Source organism: Chiloscyllium punctatum, chromosome 1 (assembly GCF_047496795.1).
Source record: "Chiloscyllium punctatum isolate Juve2018m chromosome 1, sChiPun1.3, whole genome shotgun sequence".
NCBI classification, from domain to species: domain Eukaryota; kingdom Metazoa; phylum Chordata; class Chondrichthyes; order Orectolobiformes; family Hemiscylliidae; genus Chiloscyllium; species Chiloscyllium punctatum.
Window position 1 is genome coordinate 3555917 of NC_092739.1, and position 25956 is coordinate 3581872.

General features: G+C 49.0%; 1 protein-coding gene across 1 annotated transcript; it reads left to right on the plus strand.

Annotated features, from left to right (window-relative positions):
- Positions 1–7199: 7199 nt before the first annotated feature.
- sfrp2 (secreted frizzled-related protein 2) lies at positions 7200–15861 on the plus strand. The gene is made up of 3 exons (XM_072569527.1): positions 7200–7808; positions 13940–14020; positions 15426–15861. The coding sequence occupies exons 1-3, from the start codon at positions 7307–7309 to the stop codon at positions 15728–15730; spliced, it is 888 nt and encodes a 295-aa protein (XP_072425628.1). The 5' UTR covers positions 7200–7306; the 3' UTR covers positions 15731–15861.
- The last annotated feature ends 10095 nt before the right edge of the window (positions 15862–25956 follow it).

Consider the following 25956-nt stretch of genomic DNA (forward strand, 5'->3'; position numbering starts at 1 on the left):
GCCACTTGTCCCGGTTCATTACCGAGTACCAAATCCAATATGACCTCCCCTCTGGTTGGACAATCTACATACTGCGTTAGAAAAGCTTCCTGGACACACTGCACAAACACCACCCCATCCAATCTACTTGATCTAAAGAGCTTCCAATCAATATTTGGGAAGTTGAAGTCGCCCATGACTACGACCCTGTGGCTTCTGCACCTTTCCAAAATCTGTTTCCCAATCTGTTTCTCCACATCTCTGCTGCTATTGGGGGGCCTATAATAAACACCCAACAAGGTGACTGCACCTTTCCTATTTCTGACTTCAGCCCATACTACCTCCAGAGGCAGATCCCCCTCAAACTTCCTTTCTGCAGCCGTTATACCATTTCTAATTAGCAATGCCACCCCCCCTCCTTTTTTACCACCCTCCCTAATCTTACTGAAACATCTGTAACCAGGAACCTCCAACAGCCATTCCTGTCCCTCATCTATCCATGTTGGCTGTGCATTGTCTGAATGTATGGAATATTGAGTTTATAAAGACTCACTGGTCTGTTTAGTTATTGTTGGTAATGCTAAATGTGCAGTGTGTGTCCTTTTTGTTTTTCAATATTTTACAACCAACTGTTCTTCATTTGACATGCTTTGTGCTGACAACCAAATATTAAGGCTCCAAAATGTCTGCAAGGAATTTTATCAAGCCTAAAGTAAATTGCCAGCACCCATTTGATCTCCAAACTGGTTTGTGTGGTAAATGATGGCTATTCAAGATGGAAACAATGCAGAGCCCTCTATTGGACATGGGGAGTAATGAGGAAGTGTGCATCCTTAACCAATCAGATTGAAGAGTTGTAAATTGACCAAAGAAAGCCTGAACAAGGAATTGTAAAGGAAAATATGTGAATGCATTATCAACTCAAATACAGAGGGATAATTGACACTGAAGAGAACGTCAGCTTTAGAGGGAGTGAAGAAAAAATTTTTAAAAACCTCCAATAATTAAAGCCTGAAGAAATAAAACTCCACCTATATAGCTAATTTTTAGTAATAGTGAGATTACCAAATGACACAGCAGTTATCACATAATTAAAACGATACTTTGCGCTGCCGCAGGACATAGCGAGCAGGGCAGCGGTAGACGTCAGGTATGTGGCCACCGCCATCCGATGCCTTAAAACGGCGGTGCTCGACCCGACATAGTGCACCAGTTGGAGGATGCTCAGGTTTGCAATGGGATCCCGTCCGCGCTCACCCCTGCCTGGACGGAATTTCACATTGTCCCCCAAGGTCCCGTGCTTCCGATGGGAGCCTGTGCCCCACAACCCGAGCCGCCTCCGGAATTTTAGTTTTGTCCCTTTTAAGGATGTAAAAAGGCGGGCCCTGTATCGACTGCTGCTGCACACCATCCACCTTTTCTCCCTCATCCACCGCCCGGACTCGCCTTGGCGTACCCATTTGCCACCGGGCGCTGGAGATCTCCAGTGGAGGTCTCTTTACGCGGGAGTCCTCCCCCTTTCTCTCGGGGATCTGGGGTGGAGGGTGCTGCACGCAGCGGTTTATGGACTCCCAGCCCAACTGCTTGTTCTGTGGTGCTGTGGAGTCCGTGGACCATGTATACATTGGGTGTGGGCATTTGCACTCCCTTTTTGATTTTCTTAAAAACCTCCTCCTCTGCTCTTGATTACACTTCAGTCCCACGCTCCTGATCTTTGGGCACGCGGTACGGAGGAGGGAGGGCAGGTCTGAAGACCTCCTCGTGGGTCTGCTCCTGGGCCTGGCCAAACTGTCATAAATATGTCCAGGCAGTGGGCCGTGGAGGGGGTCGTTAGGGCCAACTGCCTGTCCCTCTTCCGCGGTTACGTTAGAGCCCGGCTGTCTCTGGAAAAGGAGCACGCGGTCTCCACCAACACCCTGGAGTTGGTCAGGGAGAGGTGGGTGCCGCAGGGAGTGGAGTGCATTATTTCCCCCTCCAACTCTATTTTGATTTGATCCCTGCCCTCCCCTTCACTGTTTGATCAGAAGGGCACTGTTTGTCACAGGCTACTTGTGTGTTTCCTTTCTTCCTGGTGGTGGAAATTTGAATAAAGATTCGTGCACTTTGTGTCTCTCACTGTGTCTGACACCTGCACACACACAACATGGGTGCTGGGGAAAAAACAACGATACTTTGACCTGAAATTATTTGACTGAACTTTCAGTGCCAGATTGATTTTCTACTAATAGTGTAAATATCAGAATTCTTGGCACTAAGCACATTTGAATGTGGATTCAGAGAACGAAATGGTATGCTTGTGAAGATAGTAGTAGAATTGTGTATCTCTGGCATCAACCTCTCAAAGCTAACACTCAATGGTACATCAGCCCTAGCCTGAAGTCGCTGCAGTATTTGTTCTAAAATAATATCAAATGTTCTGTGTTCTGAATCTAATTTATGAAAGAGGATTAGAAACAGAGGTCAGCCCACACACCCCCCACCCTGAACTCTAAAAGGTAAACACTGCTTTCTGTCCTCCAACCAATTCTTAAGATTTATCTTGCATCCCACCTCTTCAGGTTTAACTAGTCAGCTCTCATGTAGAATTTTTAAAAATGCCTTCTTGATGTAAAGGTGCAATATATTTTAGGATTTACCTGTCCAGTTAGGGGGTCTCATTTTATGAAAGAAGATGAGCAGAATGTTAAGGCAGCATCTTTGGCTGTAACTATACTGACTGCTGTATATTAGCTTTTGTATAGTCAATCTGCTGGTTTACTCCTAATAATCAATTCATTATTTTACTGGGAATTGAAAAATTACAAATAGATCTGTAGTCCTGCTGTTCTACACTAAACCTCAGCAAAGCTACTATTCAAACTAATGACATCTGATGAAATGCTCATATCATCCAAATTACTTCCTTTAATACTTTCAAATGATAAGAAAATTCTTTCCAACTATACAGTGCTTCAAATGCAAAATTCTAGCTGTATCCCTTTTACAATTCCCCCCTTGCCCCTCCTTTCACGAGATAGGGCAGTTAAAGGTGCTGTTTCATCAGTGCCAGCAACTCTAGTGTACAGGGAATGCATATTGCATTACTCTTGATTGTATCTTGTTACTAAGACCAACACGGTCCTTACCCATTACCTGTATATATACATTCAACAGAGGTCACTGGGTGGCATTCAGTTGGAACCTAACTAGCAAAACTGGAGTTAATTGGAATCAGAGAAGAAGCTATCTACTGGGTAGAGTCAGATTTCTTACACTAGAATGTTTGTAGCTATTGGAGGTCAATCAGTTCTGCTGTAAAATGTTACTGCATGAGTTACTCTAGGCACAACCATCTTCAACTGTTTCATCATTAATGTTCCCTTCATCATAATGTCAGAAATATGGATATTCGTTGATGATTGCACAATGTTCAGCATCATTCAAGGCTCCTCAGATACTGAAGCAGTCCAAATGCACCCAATCCTGGACAACATTGGGTTTTAGCTGACAAGTCGCAAATGACATTTGCATCACACAAGGGCCTGGCAATAGCCATCTCAAACAAGAGAGAATCTAATGATGTTGTTAATGCTACATGATGTTAAGTTGTATTACAATTGCTGAATCCTCCATTTTCAACATCCTGGGGGGCTATCATTGATCAGAAACTGAACAGGGTGAGCCATACTGTGGCTACAAGAGGAAGTCAAAGGCTTCACATTTTGCACCAAATAATTCACCACTTATCTCCCCAATTCCTGTCTGCCACTTACAAGACCCAAACCAGCAGGGTAATGCAATACTCTCCCATTTGTCAGGATGAGTGCAGTTCCATTGCAAGGTTTCCTTGTCTGTGTGTTGCCACTCCTACCACAGGTACATTATCATGGGACTCAGAGTTACTGTTAGGGACTTCCAGGGTCACTGACTCCTCACTCTATATGATTGGTGTCACTTCTGGAGAGCATACCTTGCCAATGAAACAGGAAATACCCAGAGATGGTGATTATGGAGTATGAGACATTGACTGAAAGGTATGATTTTGTTGTTTATTTGCCTTTGGGACAACTAACCGGGTGTCTTCTGTCATGACTGAACCCAATGTTTAGGTGCGTGCTCAGTGGTTGGTGCCTTTTTAGTTTTATTATAAGCATTCATAGCAGTTTGATGAAATTGGAGTGGCCTATTCAGAAGGCAGTTATGGGTCTATGGATCTTGAGTCACATAGCAAACATTTTAAATCAAGATGGAAAATCCATTCTGAGGTAGGACCGAGTGAACCATCTTTCTTATGAGAGCTGTCACATTTACTGATCATTATTTGAAATACAGATTAATTGAATTTAATTTCCTCATCTGCCTTCATGAAATTTAAACTCAGAGCTCTAGATTGTCAACCCAGCCTCTGGATTAAAAAGCTAGTGAAATATTCAGAATGCTGCATGACCTTATTGATACAGTGCCCCACTGGATTTTAGATTAGATTAGATTTTTTTTAGATTACATTACAGTGTGGAAACAGGCCCTTCGGCCCAACAAGTCCACACCGACCCGCCACCCACCTATACCCCTACATTTACCCCTTACCTAACACTACGGGCAATTTAGCATGGCCAATTCATCTGACCTGCACATCTTTGGACTGTGGGAGGAAACCGGAGCACCCGGAGGAAACCCACGCAGACACGGGGAAAATGTGCAAACTCCATACAGAGAGTCACCAGAGGCGGGAATTGAACGCGGGTCTCAGGCACTGTGAGGCAGCAGTGCTAACCACTGTGCCACCGTGTCGCCCACAACAGTTTTACTCAACAGTTCAGAAGCAATGGAATGGCAAGCATTATAATTTAGGGTACATTAAAATACAACGATGCCCTTGCTCTTTTCTGACAATAGTAAGAAATCTGAAGATTTAAAAGTTATAGATTTACCAGAATAAATATACTGTTCATGGCTTTTGAACTTTTTTGTTGGATCTAAGCTAGGTCAATAAATCGTGATCATCTCTATAACATCCATTAGGCTGTTAAATGGGTCCAAAATTATAATTTTATTCAAGTCTCACACAGGCTTATCAAATAGTTTCTAAACCTTTAATAATTCTACCCAGTCCTGCATCTATTAATTCCTGATGAAGGGCTCCGACCTGAAACGTCGATTCTCCTGCTCCTCGAATGCTGCCTGACCTGCTGTGTTTTTCCATCAACACACTTTCAACTTCGCCCATTAATGTTCTTGGCATCTTGAGTTTCTCTAAGCTCTCAGGGAGACACCCTTGCCCCTTCATCAGAACATTAGAAACTCAAAAGGTGAGTGTGAAATCCCAGTTTCCACAGCCACACCGTCCTGAGTGCTACACTGTGGCAGGAGGTGTCTTTCAGGTCAGATATAGAGTCATAGATGTACAGCATGGAAACAGACCCTTCGGTCCAACCTGTCCATGTGGACCAGATATCCCAACCCAATCTAGTCCCACCTGCCAGCACCCGGTCCATATCCCTCCAAACCTTTCCTATTCATATACCTGTCCAATGCCTCTTAAATGTTGCAATTGTACCAGCCTCCACCGCATCCTCTAGCAGCTCATTCCATACACGTACCACCCTCTGTGTGAAAAATGTTGCCTCTTAGGTCTCTTTTATATCTTTCCCCTCTCACCCTAAACCTATGCCCTCTAGTTTTGGACTCCCCTACCCCAGGGAAAAGACTTTGTCTATTTATCCTATCCATGCCCTTCATAATTTTGTAAGTATCTATAAGGTCACCCCTCAGCCTCTGACGCTCCAGAGAAAACAGCCCCAGCCTGTTCAGCCTCTCTCTATAGCTCAAATCCTCCAACCATGGCAACATCCTGGTAGATCTTTTCTGAACCCTTTCAAGTTTCACAACATCTTTCTGATAGGAAGGAGACCAGAATTGCATGTAATATTTCAACAGTGGCCTAACCAATGACCTGTACAGCCACAACATGACCTCCCAACTCCTGTACTCAATACTTTGACTAATAAAAGAAAGCCTTCTTCACTATCCTATCTACCTGCGACTCCACTTTCAAGGAGCTATGAACCTGCACTCCAAGGTCTCTTTGTTCAGCAACACTCTCTAGGACCTTACCATTGAGCCGTATAAGTCCTGCTAAGATTTGCTTTCCCAAAATGCAGCACCTCGCATTTATCTGAATTAAACTCCATCTGCCACTTCTCAGCCCATTGGCCCATCTGGTCCAGATCCCGTTGTAATCTGAGGTAACCCTCTTCGCTGTCCACTACACCTCCAATTTTGGTGTCATCTGCAAACTCTAACTGTACCTCTTATGTTCGCATCCAAATCATTTATGTAAATGACAAAAAGTAGAGGACCCAGCACCGATCCTTGTGGCACTCCACTGGCCACAGGCCTCCAGTCTGAAAAACAACCCTCAACCACCACCCTCTGTCTTCTACCTTTGAGCCAGTTCTGTATCCAAATGGCTAGTTCTCCCTGTATTCTGTGAGATCTAACTTTGCTAATCAGTCTCCCATGGGGAACCTTGTCAAACGCCTTACTGAAGTCCATATTGATCACATCTACTGCTCTGCCCTCACTAATCCTCTCTGTTACTTCTTCAAAAAACTCAATCAAGTTTGTGAGACATGGTTTCCCCACCCACAGAACCATCAGAAACTGCTCCGCCAGCTCCTTGTCTCATTGGCGCTCGAATCAATCTCTTTCAGGGTGCTCTGCTGTGAAAGGCACTATATAAATGCAAGATGTTCCCTTTTGCTAACTCACTTTCTGCAGGAAGCTACAAACTAAGTTTCCATTGACTGTTCTCCTCTCCGCTTCTTTATTTCCTGCTTTTCTCCATCTGTCCTCCCCTGAAGCTTGTGGCTTTCCAAACTTCCAAATACACCCTAATTCGCCTGCTTTTTTTTTCTGGTACAATTTTGAACAAAGATCCTCAATCTCACTGACTCCCTGGCATTTGTATGTCTTGCGGGCGGTGGGGCTACAGGCAGCTATGTTAAACTGTACTAAACGAAGCCCTCGATGGTGTCGCGTTTGTGCTGAAGCCTCTGGGCTCGGTTATGGTAAAGGCGGGTGGGTGGGTCCGCTGTATGGACAGGCACGGCCGGGTAACGAGACTGTCTTCGTTCATAAAGTGTGTGAAATCTCACACAAGCCAGAACATTGGCTGTTGCTGGAATCCCTCTCCGCTCAGCAAGGCTGTACCTCTGGGTGTGAACCGACCAGACTCCTCCCATTGCCTTTTTTACTGGAGATGCGGACGAGCTGGTCCCATTAAGCTCCTGACCAACACTGTGTGGTACAGGGTCTGGTTCAGGAGCACACCTCAAAGTTTGCAGCAATGAGCCCGATGAACGCAGGGATGTGTGTGCTCCTGGCTGCGCTATCCCTTCCCCCGGCCAAAGGGCTGGGCATTTATTCTTACAGTCACGCTGAGTACAGCTACAAGCGCAGTAACTGTAAACTCATCCCCAGCGCCCTGGCACTCTGCCACGGCATTGAATACCCAGAGATGAGGTTACCCAACCTGCTCGGGCACGAAACCATGGAAGAGGTGCTGCAGCAGGCCGGCTCCTGGATCCCGCTGGTGCAGAAGCAGTGCCACCCGGATACCAAGAAATTCCTGTGCTCCCTCTTCGCTCCGGTATGCATCGATGAACTGGACGAGCCGATCCAGCCGTGCCGCTCGCTCTGCGAGCAGGTCAGGGAGAGCTGTTCGCCCGTCATGTCAGCTTTCGGTTTCCCCTGGCCTGACATGCTGCAGTGTGAACATTTCCCGCAGGACAACGACCTGTGCATCCCGCCCGCAGACTCCAACCAGCACGGCCCACCGCCCAGAGAAGGTGAGGCTGAAGGCATGGCACTGTGTCCTACACTGCAAACACCCAGCTGTTTGACAAGGTTTACAGAAAGTGTGTGTGTGTGTATCTGTCTGTCTATCTGTGTGTCTGAGTATGTGTGGATGTGTATCAGTGTGTGTGTGCCTGTGTTTGTGGGTCTGTGTCTGTGTGTGTGTCTATCTGTGTGTCTGCGAGTGCCTGTGTGTGTATCTGTCTGTCTGTCTGTGTGTCTGAGTGTGTGTCTCTGTGTATATATTTTTATGTGTGTGTAGATGTGTGTTTGTATGTGTGTGCCTGAGTGTGTGTGTGTGTGTGTGGGGGGGGGGGGGGGGGGAGGAGGGGGTTGGGGGGGGGCTGCTGGTGTCAATGTATGTGCGTGGAATCCAGATCACTTTCAAAACCAGATATTTCTGTGATGTATAATTACTGTCTGCTCCTTCTCCCAACTCCTTGAGATATATCCACTGTTTCCAAACTCTTGTCTTGCTCTGTGAGGGAGATGTTAAAGGAAATCTGTGTTGTAATATTCGGCTAACTGATAAAGTTGTGGTAAAATACTGACTGGCTACCAAGCCAGTCGCCTCCAGTATTGGGTGCGATCTCTGAGATCGGACCAGTCTGCAGTCTACTCTATAATACTCTCTCCCACTGATAGCGCAGGGAGGAATTCGGTGTGATTTAATCTCAGGAGGTTTCGCATAAATCAATGCACCTTACTGACTAAGGGGTCAGCAGCAAACACCCCCCCACACACCCTCACACACACCCACACAAACCCCCACACACTCCCACACACCCTCACACACCCACAAACTCCCACACACACACCCACACACCCCTACCACACCCCCACACACCCCCACACACCCCACACACACCCACACAAACCCCCACACACTCCCACACACACCCCCACACACTCCCACACACCTTCACACACCCACAAACTCCCACACACACCCCCACACACCCCTACCACACCCCCACACACCCCCACACACCCCACACACACCCACACACCCCCACACACCCACACACCCCCACACACCCCCACACACCCCAACACACCCCTACCACACCCCCACACACCCCCACACACTCCCACACACTCCCACACACCCCCACACACACCCACACACACCCACACACCCACACACCCCACACACCCCCACCACACCCACACACCCCCACACACCCCCACACACCCCAACACACCCCTACCACACCCCCACACACCCCCACACACTCCCACACACTCCCACACACTCCCACACACACCCCCACACACCCCCACACACCCCCACACACTCCCACACAAACCCCCACACACTCCCACACACACCCCCACACACTCACACACACCCCCACACACCCACAAACTCCCACACACACACCCACACACCCCTACCATACCCCCACACACCCCCACACACCCCCCACACACCCCCACACACCCCACACACCCCCACACACCCCTACCACACCCCCACACACCCCCACACACTCCCACACAAACCCCCACACACTCCCACACACACCCCCACACACTCACACACACCCCCACACACCCACAAACTCCCACACACACACCCACACACCCCTACCATACCCCCACACACCCCCACACACCCCCCACACACCCCCACACACCCCACACACCCCCACACACACACCCACACACCCCACACACCCCTACCACACCCCTACCACACCCCCACACACCCCCACACACACACCCACACACCCCCACACACACACTCACACACTCCACCACACCCCCACACACTCCCACGTACACCCCACACACTCCCACACACACACACCCACACACCCCTACCACACCCCTACCACACCCCCACACACCCCCCACACACCCCCACACACCCCACACACCCCCACACACACACCCACACACCCCACACACCCCTACCACACCCCCACACACCCCCACACACACACCCACACACCCCCACACACACACTCACACACTCCACCACACCCCCACACACTCCCACGTACACCCCACACACTCCCACACACACCCACACACACACACCCACACACACCCACCACACCCCCACACACTTCCACACACGGCCACACATCCACACCACACCCCACACACCCCCACCACCACATACCCCCACCACACCCCCACACACCCCCACACACGCCTACCACACCCCCACACACCCCCACCACACCCCCACACACCCCCACCACACCCCCACACACCCCACACACTCCCACACACACCCACACACACACACCCACACACACCCACCACACCCCCACACACCCCCACACACTCCCACCACACCCACACACACCCCCACCATACCCCCACCACACCCCCACACACCCCCACACACCCCCACCATACCCCCACCACACCCCCACCACACCCCCACATACCCCCACACACTCCCACCACACCCCCACACACCCCCACACACCCCCACACACCCCCACCACACCCCCACCACACCCCCACCACACCCTCACTATATCCCCACATACCCCCACACACCCCCACACACCCCCACACACTCCCACCTCACCCCCACACACCCCCACACACCCCACATACCCCCATCACACCCCCACATACCCCCACATACCCCCACCACACCCCCACCACACCCCCACCACACCCCCACCACACCCCCACCACACCCTCACTATATCCCCACATACCCCCACCACACCCCCACATACCCCCACCATACCCCCACCACACCCCCACACACCCCCACCACACCCCCACCACACCCCCACCACACCCCCACCACACCCTCACTATATCCCCACATACCCCCACCATACCCCCACCACACCCCCACCATACCCCCATCACACCCCCACATACCCCCACCACACCCCCACCACACCCTCACTATATCCCCACATACCCCCACCATACCCCCACCACACCCCCACCATACCCCCATCACACCCCCACATACCCCCACCACACCCCCACCACACCCTCACTATATCCCCACATACCCCCACATACCCCCACACACCCCCACATACCCCCATCACACCCCCACATACCCCCACCACACCCTCACTATATCCCCACATACCCCCACACACCCCCATCACACCCTCACTATATCCCCACACACCCCCACATACCCCCACACACCCCCACACACCCCCACATACCCCCACCACACCCCCACATACCCCCATCACACCCTCACTATATCCCCACACACCCCCACATACCCCCACACACCCCCACATACCCCCACCACACCCCCACACACCCCCATCACACCCTCACTATATCCCCACACACCCCCACATACCCCCACATACCCCCACACACCCCCACATACCCCCACACACCCCCACACACCCCCATCACACCCTCACTATATCCCCACACACCCCCACATACCCCCACATACCCCCACATACCCCCACATACCCCCACACACCCCCACATACCCCCACACACCCCCACATACCCCCACACACCCCCACATACCCCCATCACACCCCCACATACCCCCATCACACCCCCACATACCCCCACACACCCCCATCACACCCTCACTATATCCCCACACACCCCCACATACCCCCACACACCCCCACATACCCCCATCACACCCCCATCACACCCCCACATACCCCCATCACACCCCCACATACCCCCACACACCCCCATCACACCCCCATCACACCCCCACATACCCCCATCACACCCCCACATACCCCCACACACCCCCATCACACCCCCATCACACCCCCACATACCCCCACACACACCCCCATCACACCCCCACCACACCCCACATACCCCCACCACACCCCCACATACCCCCCCACACACCCCCACCACACCCCCACCACACCCCACATACCCCCACACACCCCCATCACACCCCCATCACACCCCCACATACCCCCACACACACCCCCATCACACCCCCATCACACTCCCACATACCCCCATCACACCCCCACATACCCCCACACACCCCCATCACACCCCCACATACCCCCATCACACCCCACATACCCCCACATACCCCCACATACCCCCACATACCCCCACACACCCCCACATACCCCCATCACACCCCCACATACCCCCACCACACCCCACATACCCCCACACACCCCCACATACCCCCACATACCCCCACACACCCCCATCACACCCCCACATACCCCCATCACACCCCACATACCCCCACATACCCCCACCACACCCCACATACCCCCACACACCCCCACATACCCCCACATACCCCCACATACCCCCACACACCCCCACATACCCCCATCACACCCCCACATACCCCCACACACCCCCACATACCCCCACACACCCCCACATACCCCCATCACACCCCCACATACCCCCACCACACCCCACATACCCCCACACACCCCCACATACCCCCACATACCCCCACACACCCCCATCACACCCCCACATACCCCCATCACACCCCACATACCCCCACATACCCCCACCACACCCCACATACCCCCACACACCCCCACATACCCCCACATACCCCCACATACCCCCATCACACCCCCACATACCCCCACACACCCCCACATACCCCCACATACCCCCACATACCCCCACATACCCCCACATACCCCCACATACCCCCACACACCCCCACATACCCCCACATACCCCCACATACCCCCACACACCCCCACATACCCCCACATACCCCCACATACCCCCATCACACCCCCACATACCCCCACACACCCCCACACACCCCCACATACCCCCACATACCCCCACATACCCCCATCACACCCCCACATACCCCCACACACCCCCACATACCCCCACATACCCCCACATACCCCCACATACCCCCACATACCCCCACACACCCCCACATACCCCCACACACACTCCCACCACACCCCCTCACACCCCCACCACATCCCACCATACACACCGGGGTGACCCCTCTGCAACAATTTCTTCTTTCTTTTAATTTTTTGAAAGAATTCGTAAGATTTCCCTAAGCAAGTTCCGTGTGTCTTGTGGACGCTGTCGGTGTTTGGCTGTGATTCCGTGAGTAACAGCGTTTCTTCAAACTCCCCCTAAACCGCAGCGGGAACGACAGTGTCTGCTCGATGAGATGAACGTAACTCGGGGGTTTAAAAACAATCAAGTGCATGATTTATTCATAAAAAGGTCTTCGTCAGAATACTTAGTCTCAAACGCAGCTCGATTCTGTTCAGTAGCATATCGAGTAAACAAAACAACATTGGAGTTTGACTCTATCCAACCAACCTATTCCATACAAGACAATATTTACATATATTGGAGGAGAACTGAGCAGAGCCCCATCCTAACGCATCTGGGGGCAGCCTGGATTTAAATTGACAGCTTTGTTCAAGAACATAGCTGCTCTTCTTATCCCACAGCAGCGGCGCTTCAAGGGGAGGCCTGTGTGTGTGTGTGTGTGTGGTGGGGTGGGGGGTGGAGGTGATGAGTGGGATGGGAGTGGGGGTGCATTCATTTAACAGCCACCAGCGAATGCAAATTGCGGAGCTGTGCCTGTGATATTAAAAGCACGGCCCAGTGTGTAGCCGGGAGCCTACAGTGGGACCCATTTACATTGTGCAGAGCTTTTGAGCGTTTGTGAGCGAACAGGAGGCGTGCCTTTCCTTTTCATCATTTGTTTTATAGAACTTCCACGGTCCAAGCCATTGACTATTGTGATTATTCGCATTTATTCAGTTCTCCATGCTCCCCACGCCGCCTCCCGCGCCCCCATCCCCACCACCCCATTCCCCAGCTTTGAAATCAATACAACGCTCCTAAACTCTCTTTCACTTCTCTTCAGTCAACTGCTCATCCCTCCTGGTGAGCAGCATTTCTCAGGAGGAGGTCACATTAAACACAGGGTAACCGAAGACACTTAATACTTCACAAAACTAACAAAACCAGGGAGAACCTAGAATCTATACAAAGGTGGGAAATCCAGGCTGTGAACTTGTGTGTTCTGGGTTCGTACCCAAGATCAGTTTATTATTCCTCTGTTGGAACTGAACGGACGAATGCAAATATGAATAATTATAATTATATAATATAACAGTTTATAATATTGATATTAACACTTTTTCAGAACTTCAAGTCTGTGATGCCTGCAGAGACAGAGAGCAAAACGACAATGACATTGTCGAGAGTTACTGCAAGAATGATTTTGGTAAGTTACTGACGAGGGAGCGGGCAAAGATAACAGATCTCAACCCAGTCCAGCGCTTCCTTGAGTTTTCTTGCTGTTCCAATAACCGGGACTGTGCGCTTTTACAAAACGCTGTTTCCCCGTCGCCTTTTGAAAAAAAAAGTAACCCCTCTCGCTTAATTTAATCTAACGTTCAGGGTAGACTGCACTTAAATGTTCAACTAAACGGCTCCGGTCAAAATAGGTCGATCTGAGCCAAACGTATGTAAACCGGGTCAGCCGTGACATTGTGAAACCGTGAGGCAGGTGGAAAGAGAGGGGAGGGGGGAGCTGGGGAAACGTTCCCAGTCGAATGACTGGCTTGTTTTACAGATCTGATTAATTATCCTCCCAAATGTGGGGGAGCCGGTGTGGGACTGGAGTGGACAAAGTTAAAAATCACACAACACCGGGTTATAGGTTTATTAAACCTCGAGAGGGTGGCGCTGCAGGTCAACTGACCGGCTGTGCTTTTCCAGCACCACACTCTGGACTTTAATCTCCAGCATCTGGTTTATTAACCCGTTGGATTGTAACCTGGTGTTGCGTGATTCTTAACTCTTAATTTTTAACTCCCAAATGTTAGGAATAGTCTTGGGGGATAGGTTAGTGGAGTGTGTGTGTGTGTATGTATTCTTGATGAAGGGCTTTTTCCCCGAAACTACTGCTGTGTTTCGATTTTACTGCTCCTCGGATGCTGCCTGAACTGCTGTGCTTTTCCAGCATCACTCTAATCCAGAATGTGTATGTATGTGCGTGTGTGTATGTATGTGTGAGTATGTGTGTGTATGTGTGTATGTATGTGTGTGTACGTATGTGTGTGTATGTGCGTGTGTGTATGTGTGTATGTATGTGTGTGTATGTGTTTGAATGTGTATATGTATGTGTGTGTATGTGTATGTATGTGTATGTGTGTACGTGTGTATGTATATGTGCATGTGTGTATGTGCGTGTGTATGTGCGTATGTATGTGTGTGAATGTGTATGTATGTGTGTGTATGTGTTATGTATGTGTGTGTATGTGTTATGTATGTGTGCGTATGTGTTATGTATGTGTGTGTATGTGTTATGTATGTGTGCGTATGTGTGTGGAGAGGGGATGGAGTGTGTAGGCAGTGGGCAGTGGAGAGGCATTGTCACCTCCTCTCGACCATCCCCCCGCCCCAGTCCCCACACAGCCACAAAGACGCGGACCTGCACAGTCCCAATCTTCGGGCACCACACACTTTCGATGAGTGAGCCGGGTGCCCACACACTCGGTCAATCTCAACACCTGGTGAAAAGGGCTCTCCCCCGTCCCTGTGATCTCCACCAGGCGCCTTCACATTCTCATTTCCTCCACCACCCCCCTCCCCCCCACCCCCACCCCCCATCCTTTCCTCACTAGCTCTGAAGATAAAAGTGAAGGAGATTTCCTATATCAACGGGGACACCAAAATCGTCCCGGAGACCAAGGGCAAGACTATTTACAAACTGAACGGAGTGACCGAGAAGGACCTAAGGAAGAGCGTGCTGTGGCTGAAGGATGGCCTTCAGTGTACCTGCGATGAGATGAACGATATCAACGCCCCCTACTTAGTGATGGGCCAAAAGCTCGACGGTAATCTGGTCATTACCTCAGTGAAGAGATGGCAGAAAGGGCAGCGGGAGTTCAAGAGGATCACTCGGAGTATCCGCAAACTGCAGTGTTAGACAGCGCAGTCCCGCAGCTCTCCCGCCGTCCACCCTCACACCCTCACACACTCACACACACTCACCCTCACACTCACACACACACACACACACACACCCTCACACACACACTGCAGTGTTAGACAGCGCAGTCCCGCAGCTCTCCCGCCGTCCACCCTCACACCCTCACACACTCACCCTCACACACACTCACCCTCACACTCACACACACACACACACACACCCTCACACACACACTGCAGTGTTAGACAGCGAAGACCCGCAGCTCTCCCGCCGTCCACACACACACACACACTCACTCACACACACACACACTCACACACACACACACACACACACACACTCACGCAATCACACACCCTCACACACACACACTCACACCCACACACACACACTCACATACACACACACACACACCCTCACACACACACACCCTCACACTCACACACACACACACTCACCCACTCACACACACACACTCACTCACACACACACACACACACCCTCACACCCACACACACCCCCACACACTGCAGTGTTAGACAACGAAACCCCGCAGCTCTCCCGCCTTCCACCCTCACACCCTCACACACACTCACACACACATCCTCACACACCCACACACACACCCTCACACACTCACCCTCACCCACACACACACCCTCACACCCACACACACACATCCTCACACACCCACACACACCCTCACACACTCACCCTCACACACACTGCAGTGTTAGATAGTGAAGCCCCACAGCTCTCCCGCCTTCCACCCTCACACCCTCACACCCTCACACACACCCTCACACCCACACACCCTCACACACACATCCTCACACACACCCACACACACACCAACACACACACCCTCACACACTCACCCTCACCCACACACACACCCTCACACCCACACACCCTCACACACACATCCTCACACACACCCACACACACACCAACACACACACCCTCACACACTCACCCTCACTCACACACACACCCACACACCCTCACACACACATCCTCACACACCCACACACACACCAACACACACACCCTCACACACTCACCCTCACACACACACACCCACACACTCTCACACACACCCACACACACACTCACACACACTCACACACACCCTCACACACACACCCTCACCCACACACACACCCTCACACCCACACACTCTCACACACACACACCCACACACTCACCCTCACCCACACACACACACCCTCACACCCACACACACACATCCTCACACACCCACACACACCCTCACACACTCACCCTCACACACACTGCAGTGTTAGATAGTGAAGCCCCACAGCTCTCCCGCCTTCCACCCTCACACCCTCACACCCTCACACACACCCTCACACCCACACACCCTCACACACACACCCTCACACCCACACACCCTCACACACACATCCTCACACACACCCACACACACACCAACACACACACCCTCACACACTCACCCTCACCCACACACACACCCTCACACCCACACACCCTCACACACACATCCTCACACACACCCACACACACACCAACACACACACACCCTCACACACTCACCCTCACCCACACACACACCCTCACACCCACACACCCTCACACACACATCCTCACACACCCACACACACACCAACACACACACCCTCACACACTCACCCTCACACACACACACACCCACACACTCTCACACACACCCACACACACACTCACACACACTCACACACACCCTCACACACACACCCTCACACCCACACACTCTCACACACACACACCCACACACTCACCCTCACCCACACCCACACACCCTCACACACACACTGCAGTGTTAGACAGCGAAGCCCGCAGCTCTCCCACCTTCCACCCTCACACCCACACACCCTCACACCCACACACACTCACACACTCTCACACACCCACACACACATCCACACACCCTCACACACACCCTCACACCCACACACCCTCACACACATCCACACCCACACACAGCCTCACACCCACACACCCTCACACACACACATCCACACACCCTCACACACACCCTCACACCCACACACCCTCACACACACCCACACACAGCCTCACACCCACACACCCTCACACATACCCACACACACACCCTCACACACACTGCAGTGTTAGATAGTGAAGCCTCGCAGCTCTCCCGCCTTCCACCCTCACATCCTCACACACTCACCCTCACACCCACACACCCTCACACACATATCCTCACACACCCACACACACACCAACACACACTTCACACACTCGCCCTCACACACACACTGCAGTGTTAAACAGTGAAGCCCGCAGCTCTCCCGCTGTACACCGTCACACCCACACACTCACACACACTCACACACACCCTCACACACTCGCCCTCACCCACACACACACCCTCACACCCACACACCCTCACACCCACACACACACCCACACACTCACCCTCACACCCACACACCCTCACACCCACACACCCACCCACACACACTCACACACACACCCTCACACACCCACACACCCACACACCCACCCACACACACTCACACACACACCCTCACACACCCACACACCCACACACCCACCCACACACACTCACACACACACCCTCACACACCCACACACATTCACACACACTCACACACACCCTCACACACTCGCCCTCACCCACACACACACCCTCACACCCACACACCCTCACACCCACACACCCTCACACACACACCCACACACTCACCCTCACACCCACACACCCTCACACCCACACACCCTCACCCACACACCCTCACACCCACACACCCACACACCCTCACACCCACACACCCTCACACCCACACACACACCCTCACACCCACACACCCTCACACACACACCCACACACTCACCCTCACACCCACACACCCTCACACCCACACACCCTCACACCCACACACCCACACACCCTCACACACACACTGCAGTGTTAGACAGCGAAGCCCCGCAGTTCTCCCGCCGTCCACCCTCACACCCTCACACACTCACACACACACAGACACATACTCACACACCCAGACACACATTCACACACATACTCACACACCCACACTCACACACACAGACACACACTCACACACCCACACACACACTCACACACACACGCACACTCACACCCACACACACTCACACCCACAGACAGCCCCTCACCCAGCTGGTACATCCTACACCGTGGACACTGTGGTAATAGTCACTGTCTGATATGCAGCCCGGGGATCTCCCTCCGGCCTGTCGAAATGCACAGTGTTCTCACGAACGGCCTCTATAAACGGAGTTCCATAAATTCAAAGTTGCGAAACTAGAGTCCGTTAAAAAAAAGGAATCAATTCCGAGATGATTATGATCATTTGAGTCTAAAACAATGCATTTTCTGTGACATTAAACAAAAATTCTGTTCTTATGTCGTATACACATAGAAGCATTAATACCAGTGATCGTTTGGTTAAACAAACATCGAAGACCTGAGTTCTACGTTGACACAAAATTCATTTCTAAACTGTGATTTTTTTATAAATGATAGGAAATCTTTGATCTTTAAGTTTGCGATTTTTCGTTTGTTCGAGCCATCTGCTTGATGTTTGGCAGCACTGTCATTTGTGGGCGGCACGGTGGCACAGTGGTTAGCACTGCTGCCTCACAGCGCCAGAGATCCGGGTTCAATTCCCGCCTCAGGCGACTGACTGTGTGGAGTTTGCACGTTCTCCCCGTGTCTGCGTGGGTTTCCTCCGGGTGCTCCGGTTTCCTCCCACACTCCAAAGATATGCAGGCAAGGTGAATTGGCCATGCTAAATTGCCCGTAGGTAAGGGGTAGATGTAGATGTAGATGTAGGGGTATGGGTGGGTTACGCTTCGGCGGGGCGGTGTGGACTTGTTGGGCCGAAGGGCCTGTTTCCACACTGTAAGTAATCTAATCTAATCTAATCTAAAAACTGTCCCTGACCCCAAGGGAGCTGGACGCGCTGCGGTGAGGAAATGGGAAGGTTCCCCGGCTCTGAAACACACAGACAATTCAGTCATTTCCGTGAAACAGCTTCCACATTCATACAGCACCCCAAATGCCCACTGCAGCCACTAAAACTGGGAGCTAGGTTACATTCGGGGATAGCCAAGAGTCAAAGTTGCCACATCAATACAACACGCGTCAATAATAACGTCTCAAAGATGACATTGCTCGTGTTTGAAACCGAAGTCAGTGCTGGGAAGGTTGCATCGTCCGCTGGTACTTCATACCTGCTGGTGCCCGTTCAAATCAGGGCACAAGGGCTGATCTCGGACATTTGGTTTTTGATGAAAAAACTTAAGATTTTGCATCGAATTTTGCATAAATTTTTCAAAAACATTTGGCACGATATTATTTTATAAAAACATGTGACGGACAGTAAGACTTTCTACATCTATAAAAGCCTAACAAAACATATACATTTCATACATTTAACTCATCATCTGCTTGGGTCCAGCCAGCAAGACCCAATGCATTTTACAAAAAGTAAGCAAACAGCATGACCTTTTGAACAATACAATGATAAAGCCGACAACTCTAGCGTAAAACTGAGAACTACCGGAGAGATTTGGGCGCTGTATTAACTTGTCTTCTTGCGTCTCGACTTATTTGCAAGCATACTTTCAAAATAACCAGCATTAATTTAAAATACTCTCCAAGATTATTATCTGCAAGGGTTGTAAATATTGCTTTGTGACTTTGTAAATTATTCAGATAAACAGTATATTCTTGTACATAGATGTCTTGTGATTGCATTATCGTGTTTCTAAATGTACCCACACCTGTGGTGTCTCTCAAGTTGCTTGGACCTCTTGTTTAAATCACTTGCATGAAATAAAGAATGGGTATAGACAAGTGACGTCTCGGTTAGTGCAGCGGGATATAATAAGGAACATTCTGACTTTCCTTTTAACTCTACAGCCGCAGGGTGTGGTTAACCAACAGCAAGGGGAAACAAAAATCTTCATCAACCACACGACTTACAGAATAAGAACTTTCATTTTTTAAAAAATTGCATCATGAATTTTCTACCACTCTCGTACTGGGACATTTCTGTGAAGACATTCCAGAGGACTATATAACCAGACTCACAGTGGCGTCACACTTAAGTACATTACACGAATAATTGGAGAATAATACGGGAGAAATGAACAATGATACGGAAAATATAGAAGTTGCTTCACAACAATGCGCCTGAAATTAGAGGTTTGTGTCGCTGCTGAGGTTCTGAATGAACGATCCATTGTTAAAAGAGATCACCAGGTTTGAAACTAAAATCCCACTGATAGACCTAACAGTTTTCAGTCTAGTAACGTGCAAAATATAACATATACCATGGGAATGTCTGAGGAAAGGCTGAGGGACTTGAAGCTGTTTTCATTAGAGAGAAGAAGGTTGAGGAGAGGTGAGTTAATTGAGACATATAAGATAATCAGAGGGTTAGATAGGGTGGGCAGGGAGAGTCTTTTTTTTCTCGGTTGGTGACGGCGAGCACAAGGGGACATGTTCTATGTTAAAATGAAACAAAGAGCCCTGGACCCTGAATATTTGAAACAAACAAAAACAGAAATTACTGAAGAAACTCAGCAGGCCTGTGAAGAAACAGAGAAACAGAGGTAACCTTTCAGGTCTGGTTCTGATGAAGGTATAATGTGTTTGAAACATTAATTTTTTTTCACAGCACAGATGCTGCCAGACCTGCTGAGTTCCCTCAGTGTTTTCTGGTCTGGATTGTGCCATGGAAACATTGTGTTTATACAACAACCAATGAAGAAGAATTTGGGAGGAATTAGGTCAGAGAAGCACCAGTCATTGTACCTGTGTCAACTTTATGAAGGAGTTACCCATTTAATCTCATTCCCCAGAGTCATATTTTCCCGTCAACTATTCATCCAATTCTCATTTAAAATCTGGCCCACTCAACTCCCTCACAGCACATTATCGATCAAGTCAGATGGCTGCCTAATAAAACTGTAGCAGACAGGTGGGAGGCTGGAAGATGCCAGTTTCCTCATCTCAGTTCCAACCTTCCAACTCGGCACCATTCTCATGACCTGTCCCACCTGTCTATCTTCCTTCCCACTTATCTGCTCCACCCTCCCCTCCAACCTATCGCCTTTCCCCCACCTCCGTCCACCTATCACACTCTCTGCTACCTTCCCACCAGCCCCACCCTCCCTCCCATTTATCCTTCCACCTCCCTCAGCTCACAAGCCTCATTTTTGTTGAAGAGCTTTTGTCCGAAATGTCAATTTCTCTGATGCTGCCTGACTTCTCTGATGCTCCTCTGATGCTGCCTGACTTGCTGTGTTATTCCAGCCTGCTGCCTGTCTACTTTGGATTCCAGCATCTGCAGTTTTTTTGTCTCTAATAAAACCCTAATGCAGTTTCTGGTATTTTAGTTAATCTTCTTAAATAGCTCCTTCACACTACAGTCCCAACAGTCACTGAAATTAGTTTCTCGTTTTTTACTCTGAAATCTCTTCATCCTTTTGGACTTCACTGTGAAATCTCTCTGTGTTAAGCAGAAGAAACCCTGGTTCGCCCACTGGTCCCTGGTATCCTCCTGGAATAGAAAACCTGGCATCCTCGCCAACAGCTTGACATGTGGGAAAGTGCAAGGTTATGCCAAAAGGTGGGAAGAATAGCAGTGAAGACTATTTTCTAAATGGGGAAACACTTGGCAAATCTGAAGCACAAAGATACTTGGGAGTCGTAGTTCAGACTCTCTTAAAGTTAACATGCAGGTTCAGTTGACAGTTAGGAAGGCAAATGCAATGTTAGCATTCATTTCAAGAGGGCTGGAATACAAAAGCAGAAATGTACTGCTGAACCTGTATAAGGTTTTGGTCTGGACTGTATTTGACTGTATTTGAATATTACAAGCAATTCTGGACGCTGTAACTAAGGAAGGATGTGTTGGCATCTGAGGGGTCCAAAGGAGGTTTACAAGAATGATCCTGGTGATGAAGGGCTTGTCATATGAGGAGTGGTTGAGGAACTGGGTTCATGTTTGATGGAGTTTGGAAAGATGAGGAGGATCTCATGAAAAGTTACAGAATGCTAAGCGGTCTGGAGAGAGTGGACACAGAGAAGATAATTCCATGAGTAGGAGAGACCAGGGCCTGAGGGCACAGCCTTCACTTCAAATATTTATGTTCTCAAACCCTAATGTCACTGTTCTTGTTCGCCCCTTGACATGTTACTATTATCATAGAATCCTGACACTGTGGACGCAGGCTATTCAGCTCATTGAGTCTGCAGTAACTGTCTGAAGAGCATCCCACCTAGACCCAATGCCACCACCCCCTCCATCATATTCCTATAACCCTGTGTTTCCCTTGGTTAACCCACCTAGCCTGGACATTCCTGGACACCATGGACAATTTAGCATGGCCAATCCACCTTAACCTCCACATCTTTGGACTGTAAGAGGAAGCTGGAGTATCTGGAAGAAACACACGCAGACATGGGGAGAATGTGCAAAATTCACACAGGCAGCTGCCCAAGGCTGGGTTCGAACTCGGGTGCCTGGTACTGGGAGGCTGCTGTGCTAACCACAGAGCCTCCAGGTATTCATTAATATTGTTCTTTTATCATTCTTCCTATCAAAACATATCACTTTACAATTCTTAATCATAAGTTACTGTAAACATTTGTCTAACTATTTTGTCAATTACTTAGGATTACCATTATTTAGGTGGAATAGCATAGTATAGGCTATTCAGGCTACCCAGATCACAATAGTGTTTATGTTCCATTCAAGCCTCTCCCAACCTTGCCTTATTTAAATCGCCATCACAAACAAAAATCCACTTGTTCCTTAAATACCTGTCTAATTTCTCTTTAAATGCCATCCTTAATTCTTTGGTAGCCAATTACATTTTCTTCCCACTCTTTATTAAAGGGATTTCTTTTGAATTTCCCATTGGATTTCATGGTGACTATCTTATAATGCAAAACTGTAGTTATGCTCTTCCTCCATAAGAGGATGTTAAAAATCACACAACATTGGGTTATCATCCAACTAGTTTATTTGAAAGTACAAGCTAGCCACCTGATGAAGGAGCAGCACTCCAGAAGCTTGTCCTTTCATATAGACCTGGTGCTCTGTTATTTTTAGTTTTGTCCGCCCCAGTCCAACCCACTCCACATCATCCATAAGAGAAACCATCCTTTGTACCAGGAGAAACATTCTCTCTTCATCCTTCTAAAGTATGTTACTATTCTCTTTACTCTTTATTACATTTGGGTTTTGTATCATTTACTAAGTTTGAAATTATGGCCAGTGAGGTCATTCATATGTAATTAAAAATGCAGTGGTCCTAAAATCTGGGGAACATCATAGTATATTTCCTTCCAGTCTGAAAAGCAACCATTCACCTTTAGCTTCCCCTTTCTCCCAAAGTGGGTTCCATATCTTCACTGCCAGTATTCCTTTAATTCTACTGGACTCTAATACTTCAGTTAGATGAAGCTGAAGCAGATCAGCTATGATAAAAATGAATAGGGAAACAGTATGTTATGCTCATTGGCCCACTGAAGTTCCTATAGTCCTTAAATAAAACATACACTTCAGAATATACACTACAGCCATTTGGCCAAGTTAATTTGAATTAATGTCTATACTCACCTTATCTCAAGAGAATAAATTGGGTGAATAGCCAAAGTCTTTTTCCCAGGGCAGGGGACTCTAAAACTAGAGGGCATAAGTTTAAGGTGAGAGGCGAAAGATGTATAAGGAACCTAACATGTAACTTTCATACAGAAGGTGGCGCGTGTATGGAATGAGCTGCGAGAGGAAGTGGTGGAGGCTGGTACAATTACAACATTTAAAAGGCATCTGGATGGGTATATGAATAGGAAGGGACTCGAGGGATATGGGCCAAATGGGACTAGACTAATTTATAATAACTGGTCGGCATGGATGAGTTGGACCAAAGCGTCTGGTTCTGTGCTGTACAGATGTATGACTCTATTAACATCACGTTTTCCTTTCTTCTGTCATTTTCTTTCATTTTAAAAACATCAAACTACTTGCCTCAAACACATCCAGCGACAGTGAGATTAATGTTTCCCCATTACACGAATAAAGAAATTATTTCCTGTTTCTCTTGGATAATTAGTAAGCACCTTGATTTTATGCTATAATAAAAGCAAGATACTGTAGATATCTGTGGAAATCTGCAATAAAAACAAGAAGTTTCTGAGTTTCTCCATCATTCTCTGCTTTCCTTTAATGTTTTTAATCCTAGTTTTAGATTCTTCCACACTAGAACCATTCTCTTCATAACTATTCTGACTAACCCATTCGTTATGTTAAATACGTCCATCTAACATTTCTAAACAATCTTTTCCAAAGAAAGAAGTCCAAAGTTTAAGTTTTTTCCTGATAGCTGTAATTTATTAGTCATAGCAGCATTCCTGTAAATCATTTTTACATGTCCTCCAATGCTTCTATATCCTTTTATAGAATGTGAAGCAAAAATGCATACTGTGCTCCAAGGGCAGCCTGGCCAGGGCTTGATTCAAGTTTAACATAACCTTACTACTTACAAATTGTATCCCCCATAAGTAAATCCCAGTAAATTACCGATCTGTGATTTGGCATTAAATTATTTATTTGTTTGCCCTACAAGATCGCTTAGCTCATACACCTCATTCCAGTTTTTTAAAAATCTAGGCAATCATAGAGTCATCGAGATCTACAGCACAGAAAAAGGTCCATCAGCCCATCATGATCACACCAATAAAAGAAAACAACCATCTGATTCTGTTTCCCAGCACTTGGCTAATAGCCATGTCTGCTTTGGAATTGAGCACACACCTAAATACTTTTAAAGGTTAGGAAGGTTTCTGCCTCTACCAGCTTTACAGGCCTTGAGTTCCAGCTTCCCGCCACCCTTGGGATGAAACAATGTTTCCTCACATTTCTACTAAACCTTCTGCCCTTTACCTTAAATCGATGTACCCTGATCATTAAACTCCCTATCAAATGAAAAAGTTTCTTCCTGCTTACCCTGACAATGACCCCAATAATTTTGTACATCTCGATCATGACTCCCTCAATCTCTTCCAAGGTATACATCCCCAATCTCTCTTAATAACTGAAACTCTCCAGTCCAGGTATTGTCCTGGCAAATCTCCTTTGCACCCTCTCCAATGCAATCAC

Excerpts from the sequence above, each read along its gene's own strand:
- sfrp2 (XM_072569527.1), top strand. The coding sequence starts at position 7,307 with ATGAGCCCGATGAACGCAGGGATGTGTGTGCTCCTGGCTGCGCTATCC. Across the intron at positions 7,809-13,939 it reads CGGCCCACCGCCCAGAGAAG|AACTTCAAGTCTGTGATGCC; the intron begins GTGAGGCTGAAG and ends ACACTTTTTCAG. Across the intron at positions 14,021-15,425 it reads TTACTGCAAGAATGATTTTG|CTCTGAAGATAAAAGTGAAG; the intron begins GTAAGTTACTGA and ends TTTCCTCACTAG.